The sequence below is a fragment of the Nematolebias whitei genome, chromosome 10, assembly GCF_014905685.2.
Source record: "Nematolebias whitei isolate Nwh7 chromosome 10, NemWhi1, whole genome shotgun sequence".
In the NCBI taxonomy this organism is placed as follows: domain Eukaryota; kingdom Metazoa; phylum Chordata; class Actinopteri; order Cyprinodontiformes; family Rivulidae; genus Nematolebias; species Nematolebias whitei.
The window spans coordinates 6,935,691-6,944,761 of record NC_056507.1 but is presented as its reverse complement, the minus strand read 5'-3'; the positions used below and the strand labels follow the sequence as shown (position 1 = coordinate 6,944,761).

The window sequence follows — 9,071 nt, the reverse complement described above, 5'->3', positions numbered from 1 at the left end:
TTGGAATGGACAGGAACATAGAAGACTGTAGTATTCATGCTTAGTCACAGCTTAGACCCGTTAACAGCTCATTATATTAATAGACTATATATAAAAAGTATCTTTTGATATAGTTTGCCTTGTTTGTTGGTTTGTGGCTAGACTAACCTGAGTTTCTTTCAGAATCTCAGACACTGCATTTACTAATGTTGATTAAAGAGAGATTCTCAGATCTAAACTGTCATCTACTGTATAGTGTACATCAAGATTGCCTACAAATGCATCCTCACATATATGTGTAGAAACAGCTTTGAATTCTTTGAATGTGAATTATTCTAAAAGTACTTTTTGCCTTTGCTTAAAGTACAATATATCACTTCCTCCAAGGGGGTAAATTTTTGTAACAAAGACTTGCTCTAAACTGCTGTAAATAATATGGTACAGGTAATGAGTTACTGTTTATAACATCAATAAAACCGCATTTTTATGAACGTTGTCATTTTGCAGCGTAACACAATGAACAATACTTTACCAAACCAAAAAGTTTGAGATATTGAAGATGAAAGATACTACTCATTACAAATATATAAACACCAATGTGGTATACATTTTTTAAACATCTATTCAATTTTGCACAATATACTCTTTCTTTCTATCATAAAGTGTCCCCCTTTAATTACACAGAAAAGACCTGAAATGGTTCTAAACAATACAAAGGCTAAAGCACACAGAAATGTTTCAACCACTGTGATTTGTTCTGCTATAGTTTTCACATACCAAAGCACTGCTTTATGAGAAAAATATATCGACTGGTCACAGGTCAAGCCAGTTAAACCGATTTAACAGAGGAAACATACAAATGGTTAAGTCAGAAGATTTCTACTGAGCAGATGACTTTTACACACTAATCAAACAAGGCACATGACAAGGAATATACAATATGAGACCACAAATATGATAAACAATAACAACATTCTATGGGGTGCCATTTGTAAAGTTACACAGTCAAAAATTAACAGCAATATTTTTGGTTTATTTAACCTTTCATAAGAAAAAAAAACTACATATTTTTTCAAAGTCATATTTTCACCATGTCATTCATACATTTATAAATGTCATAGTTCCAAATTAAATATTTAATTCACAAGCTAAGTATTTAGTTTACAAACTAAATACTTAACTTGAAAGTTAATATTTAGTTAGCAAGCTTCATATTTAGCTCCACGCTAAATATTTAGTTTACAAAGTAAATGTTTATGTGCAAGATAAATGTTTAATTTACAACCTAAATACTAAATATTTAGGAGTAAATTAAATAATAATTTCCAAGCTTTATTAAACTAAATATTTAGGTGTAAATTAAACATTGATTTTCAAGCTAAATATTTATTTTCTGCAATTCACTTCTGTTTGGAATCAGTCAGTCCTCCATTGCTCGTCTACAACTGGTCCAAAATGATGCAGCCCGATTTTTAACTGGTACAGGCTATAGAGAGCACATCACGCCAGTTTTGGCCTCCCTGCACTGGCTACCCATTCACCTTCGGATCCATTTCAAAATTCTCATGTATGTTTTTAAATCACTGAACAGTTCCACCCCATCCTATCTCACTGATCTTCTGCAGCCATATGTCCCACCGCGCTCTCTGAGGTCAGCAGACCAGACGCTTCTCTCAGTCCCAGAAACCCGTCGTAAGCTCAGAGGTGACAGGGCTTTCTCTGTTGCAGGTCCACGACTGTGGAATGAGTTGCCACTGTGTCCGGCAGGCTCCCACACTCTCAGTCTTTAAGTCTCGCTTGAAGACCCACTTCTATTCGCTTGCCTTTAACATGGTGTGATTTGTTTTGGTCCGGTCTGTTCTCTACTCTGTTGGCCATTTTAGTTAGCTTCTGCTGCTATTTGTATCTGTATTTCTATTTTATGTTTTCCTGTCTGCTGTGCATGTTTGGTTCTTTTGTACAGCACTTTGGTTGGCCTTGTTGCTGTTTTAAGTGCTATATAAATAAATTGGTATGGTATGGTATGGTATTTTCTAAACCAAACATTTAATTTCAAAACTAAATATTTATTGTCCAAGCTAAATATTTAATTTCCAAACTCAACATTTAATTTTTAAGTTAAACATTTAATTTCTAAATTAAATATTTAACTAAATCTATTAATAACTTATTTAACTAAATATTTAGCTCAAACCTTTTTTTTTCAAAGTTAAACATTTAATTTCCAAAATAAATATTTAATTTACTAACTAAATATTTAGCTTGGACCTAAATATTTCTTTTCCAAATGAAATATTTAATTTCCAAAATAAATATTTAATTGGCTAACTAAATATTTAGCTCAGACCTAAATGTGTATTTTCCAAACTAAATATTTAATTTCCAAAATAAATATTTAATTTGCTAACTATATATTTAACTTGCAATTTAAATATTTAGTTTGTAAATTAAACATTTATCTTGGACATAAACATTTAGTTTGTACACTTAATATTTAGTGTGGAGCTAAATATTTTGCTTGCTAACTAAATATTTAACTTGCAAGTTAAGTATTTCGTCGTTTATAGACTAAATATTTAGCTTGTAAATTAAATATTTAGTTTGGAACTATGCCATTTATAAATTTATGAAGGACATGGTGAAAATATGATTTGAAAAAAAGTTTTTTTTTCTTATGAAAGGCTAATAAATAAACTAAAATATTGATGTTAGTTTTTGACTGTGTAACTTTACAACCGGAACCCCATAACATTCACACTAAATCCAGAAGTAGGGTTTTGTGTCCCGACACTTGTGTTCTGTCATTGTCTGCTAGTCGAATGATTGGAAAAGGTCACAGCCAGCGTGTCCTGTTTGCTCCTAAACCTTTACTTGTTAATGTTAGTAAAGATAACGGTTTTCATTCCTTCAAATTCCATTCCATTATAGACCTGGATTTTTCCTGCCTTTTTATATAACCCTGCTGTCCTTCTCCTCATGAGTAAGATCTGTAACGATTAATCAGTCGTCTGTTAGGATGATGACGAGCACCTCCAGCTCCTTATTTATCAGAGTGAAGTAAGGTACGTGCAGTGCCAACAAGTCAACCCCTTAAAACAAAATCAAAATGGACTAACTTAACTGCTATAGCTTGATACATTTGAAATACATAAAAAAAACCTCATTGTAAACCTTTTAGTATTAAAATACACATCATTGTTTAGTTGTTTAATATGAGGTGGCAGTGCACGTTTTTCTGTGGTGTAGTACAATTTTAAGGCAAAACTGAACATTTCAGTTTCACAACACTCCAATGTTATGAGCTCTGTGGACAGTCAACGTAATGCAGGTGGGCTGGGTGTTCTTTTACTTTGCATTTGAGTTTTGACAGATCTAATAGTGTTTGTCCATGAAGGATTTTATTATCCAAAGAAAACTCAAACAAGGCAAACTGAGGCAGCTGTGGCTGAGTGGTTAGAGCGGTCGTCCTCCATTGGGAGAGTTGTGGGTTCGATTCCACCAGCAGTCACATGCTGGAGTGTCCCTGGGCAAGACACTGAACCCTCACTGCCTCCAATGTGTCCCATGAATGTGATCTAAAGCACTGATTAGTCTCTACAGAATGATTTGTGCTGGTTAGCTGAGATGTCGTAGAGTGCTGAGTGAACGTGTGTGTGGAGGTAAATGAGACAAACTATAGGCAAAGTCAGCAGGAATGGATTAGGAGGCAGTTTTACTATCTGGGGTAGTTTAATGTCTGGTTGCAATTCAAAAACAGGGCCTGCGTGAGCATTCAGTTCTGCAGGTGAGATTCCAAAACTGTGCAAATTTTTTAAAAACCGAGTCTCAAAAAGGTGGTTACATAACATGAGTCAAAAACAAGCAGACCTGCTGATGATCAGGAGCGACCCTCAGATCGATTCTTGTAACTGCAAGCACAGCACGTTTACTATGACGAGCTTATTTCCTTACAAATGTTGCCTACTGAACTTATTTTGGTAAATAAATTCCTACATGCACATGAATGTCCTAAGACTTCACTCTTCTTTTTTTTTAAACTACATTCAAACATGTTGCACACACATGTAAAGTCTTTAAAGCTCTACGTGTGGCCTTATAACAAAATAATAAAACCATTTTGCACTTACCTAACAGCCAACTATCGTCTACTGTAAAACTCAAACAAATCTGTACGCCTTCCACAAAACGTGTTTTTAAAGCCATATGACGTTATGCTTCCTCTGCTACTGGGAACAATAAAAGTAAGAATGATAATAGATTTGCATCCAGTACACAAAACAATATTTTAAATATAAAAGAACAAAAACCTTCTAAGAAAATTGATACACAAGTTTGTATCAAATTTGATCCAAGGATTTTTCATTCTAAATTATTGTGAATCAACAAACAAAAGGACCAAATGTAAAGATTACTGTATTTTCCAGCCTATAAGTCGCACCAGAGTACAAGTCGCATTAATAGTCATTAATAGCCACTTTTTCCTATTACATGATACAACAGCATGCCATACTACTCGAGTGTCATCTAGAGGCTGAAAATGGTAGTGTTCAATATTTTCAATGTCAGAATGAATGAAAACGGTCATATCTCAGTCAAAAATTGGTTTATAAATATGGGGAAAAATCCATAAATAAGTCGCTTTGGCGTATAAGTTGCAGGGTATGCAAAACAAAAAGGTGCGACTTATAGGCCGGAAAATATGGTATTGTATCCACACCACTTGGGCGGTGTTGTTGAGCTGCTTTGGTAAATAATAATACAATCGTCTCCTAAAACATAATCCTTTGGCCTTTGAAACACATTTAACGGAAAAACTTTTTACAATCTTTCTGCCAGCAACAGCTTTGCATTCTCCTTGCAGAAAATAAGTCACGTCAGGCGCAAAAGTTAAGACTCGTTTGTTCTGTTGGGAACCAGCGGCGCAAGTTGGCCGCACAGCAAAGAGCTTACTGGGTGTGTTTGATTAAATACAATCCTCCCTGAATTTTGCACTCTATACACACAAACAAAATGGCCAGATGCAAATAATATTGGATCCAGACCACCAGGGTGGTAACCTTGAGCTGCTTTGTAGAAAATAAATACAAAAAAGTGTTTAAACTGTAGGGGTGTAATGGTACGCGTAAACTGGAGTTTGATGAGTGCCCCTGTATTCAGGTCCGGTTTGGTAAAAACAGGAAACAAAACAAGGTCAAAACAAATGCTAAGTTTTTTCACAGTTTTGGAGATGGATGTCTTAAAAAAAACAACTCTTGGAGACGCTAAAGCAGTGGTTCTCAAATTGGGGTCCCCAGACCCCCGAGGGTCTGTGAGCCAGTGCTTGGGGGTCCACAAATGTGTATATATATATATATATATATTTTTTTTTTTTTTTTTTTTAAACCAGCATGTAGATGTTTAACAACTCGTTAAAATACACCAAAATGCAGGAAATCACATCTACTTTATTCAAAATTTTCTGGGGGAGGAGCCCCGGACCCCTCCGCCCCTCATTTGCATTCTAGCATCAATCAGTTTACAAACGAATCCCTGTTACTTGGTATGACTACTGTTATGATTCTGTTCAGTTTTCTGTAAAAAGTTTTCTGTAATGATTTGAAGTGGCGCTACATTTATTATGTTCATTAAGTGAATCGGTAAAGTTCAAAAGTTTTTGATCCTGTTACTTTCCTCAAAACTGTCATTTTTGGAAGTCGAAATTAAAAATTGTGTTAAGTGCATCTTGATTAAAAAATACACCATGTATAAAAGTATAAAAATTGTTTTAACACTATTAAAGAGCAGGTCTTAAGTATTTATGTTACACAGATATTTTGCATTAAAGAGACAAATTGAAGAAAAGCATTTAATAAACCTGAGAGTTATGAGGGGGGGGGGGGGGGGCAAACACCAAAAGTTTGAGAACCTCTGCTCTAAAGTAACAGGATGTGTACAGCAATGGTAGGACTTGTCAGCTATTACGTTAAATGACAAATAAAAAAATAATAAAAATGCCCCAATTCACTGTCTTATTCAGCCATTTTGAACTTCAAAATGTCCTCCAGGCTACAAGTCAAACAAAAAGTCTAATAAACTCCCAAACTGAAAGGTATCTTTTATTTTATTAAGAAAAACAGTACAAACAAGGAGTGTTTGGTTTTGGTTATTTTGGCCTAAACTGAAAGCAAAACAAAAGCTAATACATAAACATACAATTTCTCCATGTAAATAAATATCATGTTAAACGCTCCTTTGAGAGTGTTAGTGTGCCGTTCACACACTGAGCATTCATTAAATGCTTGGCGGAATATTTATTAGAGTTAACACCAGATGGGGTTTCAAAGAGCACAAATAATGACCCTTCTGACTTTCCATACTTCCAACTCTTGCTGGTACTCCTGTGCTCTTCACTGCTGCTGTAGGTGACTGGAAACACAAAACTTTTCCACACTGTTCTGCAACACACAGCTCGTTTGTGCATCTGCTCTTTTCTTGCTTCGCTTCCATGTAGAGCGCTTTAGACAGCGTCATCCTCTGTTTGTTGCCATGGCAGTTAGCGAAAATCAGGGTGGGTAAATCAAATTTTAGATGGGAGTGGTGTCTGTGACCATTATATTCTTCATCTGATTGCATGTACTGGACCCTGACGTCAGTACGAGTGCTTGTCCTGTTACACCCCTACAAAAGTGGCTTTGCAACAGGCACAGAGCATAATTAAATCTGCCCCTAAAGCTCAGTCAAGACTGGACGAGTTAAAATTGCGAGTACATTTGATAACTTCACAGTCAACAACCAATATGATCTTGTAAAAAAAGTTATTTATAAATACAATAGTAGTATGTCTGATGTTTCTAAATCATATATTTTTTTAATTAGTTTGGTTTATTTCACTTTTATAGAAAAATGGCCATGAAAAGTCTTGATTAACAAGCTGTGCCTGGTAAAACATGTGAGATAAATGAAAAACAAAGACATTGCTGAGTATTTTCTTGTGATCTCTCTCATGTGCACAATGCCCGAGTTTCTAATAACTCACCTTACTTTTAACCAAAAGTGTTGATCCACAGAAGTCATTCCTGGTGCTGGTTAGCAGAATTTCATTGCAAATTTTAACAGTGTATATGTAAGTTAGTTAAAGCAGCATGATTTTTTTTTTTTTTTTTACTTTTTGTTATTAATTTACACCTTCAGAATTGCCAGAATCATATATTCCAACAGCAATGTACAAGAAAAAGTAATCTTTTCAGGCAGAATGTGTTTTCAGCCCTTTAATGGACTTGCAACTTGTCCAGGGTGCACCCCACCACAGTGACTGATGGAGATAGGAACCAGGTGCGGGTTAAAAAAAAAAAAAAAAGATGGTGTTTTCAGGTCTACAATGTGTTAGTAGACAAATTCTTCTTTAAATGTGACCCATGAGTAAAGGTGCTCTTAAAAGATTGCTTCAAACAATTTTGCTGCAGGTACGGCAGCAGCTGAGTGCCATCAATAAATAAGTACATCATTACGCAACCCTTTGGGAACATATTTAAACCAGGCTAAACGTTGGAACTATGAGGATTAACACTAATATTCCTTTGGAAAATCTCAGGCTTAGACGAAACTAGGAAACTGTTGATGATGTGGTTGACATGTGGGTCACCAGAGGTAGTAAATCATGTCTCAGTTCCTAAAAGATGTCCCGGGCAGCAATCACTCTCAGCTTTGCTCTTTGAAGAAGAAGCCTTAAATCAACAGGAGACTTGAAAAACAAGTTGATAAATAAGCAGTTTTCCCTACAGGGTTGAAGAAGCAGCAGGTTCTGATGGATGACCTTTCGGAGCCAGACAATCCAGGGCTTGGAGGTGCAGGGTTGGAAGGTTGCAGGTTATCAGCTAGAGCTTTGTCACTTTCGAAAGCATGGGGTTAATATAGTCTTATGAGAAAGGCAAGTACTCGAACGGTATCGGGTTCAATCAAACCAGTCAACTCATGTAATGGCGTAGGCGGTTTCCCACCATGAATGTGAAGGGTAGTCAACAAAAAGTCCTTCACCTCTGCCATGTCACAGCAGTTCTCGGCTTTGGGTTTGTTTTTCACCTTTAGACACCGACTGAAGTAAAGAGTAGAACCCTGCGGTAGAGAAGCGGGAGAAAATGGGTTAGAGATAAATTAAAGGATTCGCTTACCTTCAGTATTTTTCCATTTGATGTGAAGAAAAAGTCTCACCAACTTTACGTTAATGGGCAAAACTTTACACAGTTTCAATCACGTTCAGTATAATTCTGTAATAGAAAAAAATACAATTAGACAATATTCCTTTATAGAGAAAATAGCAAAAAAATTGTTCCAACATAAGAGTCTAGAACTTTGTTCAGATACGAGAAATTTAAGTTTTGGTTACTAGGCTTTATAGTAATCAAATGAATTTGAAAAAAAGTCTGAGCCTGCAAATCTACACTGCAGGACAGCATTATTACCATCCATCCATCATTATCTTTACCCGCTTCTTCCTTTTCGGGTCATGGGGGTCACTGGTGCCTATATCCAGCAATCAGTGTGCGAGAGACCTTAGACAGGTCTCCAGTCCATCACAGGGACACAGAGACAAACGAGACAAACAACCATTCACTCTCGCGGGACAATTTAGAGTTCCCAATCAGCCTAACATGCATGCTTTTGGTTTGTGGGAGGAAACCAGAGTACCCGGAGAAAACCCACACATGCACAGAGAGAACATGCAAACTCCACCCAGAAAGATCCCGAGCCGAGATACGATCCGGCAACCTCGCTGAGAGGCGGCAGCTCTAACAACTGCGCCACCAGCATTATCACCAAATTAGAAGAAAAAAAAACTTCTACAAGCAATGTACTTTTATTTCTACACTTATTTGCAATGAAAGCGGAATGATTTAATGATAATCTTAATGTCATGTGACACAGTAAGAAAAACAACCAACGAGTTTCCATCTTCTGCACAGATGACTGATTCATATTTCCCTTTTACGCTTGAGCAGTTTTATTGCAGCATACAATTAACTCAGATTCAAGGAATTATTTTTGAAACTTACAACTTTGTTTTCTGTAAAACTTAGCAACACAAATCCCTGTTTTGTGGTGCATTTATCTCCTTT

General features: G+C 36.1%; 1 protein-coding gene across 1 annotated transcript in view; it reads right to left on the bottom strand.

Moving 5' to 3' along the window:
* Nucleotides 1-7,113: 7,113 nt before the first annotated feature.
* Nucleotides 7,114-9,071, bottom strand: part of kitlga (kit ligand a) — a 61,326-nt gene continuing 59,368 nt past the window's right edge. The window contains exons 9-10 of the mRNA XM_037682580.1: nt 8,167-8,222; nt 7,114-8,070 (exon numbers count right to left, since the gene is read on the bottom strand). Coding sequence (XP_037538508.1) covers nt 8,192-8,222 — 31 coding nt within the window. The 3' untranslated portion in view covers nt 7,114-8,070; nt 8,167-8,191. The remainder of the gene's footprint in view (nt 8,071-8,166; nt 8,223-9,071) is intronic.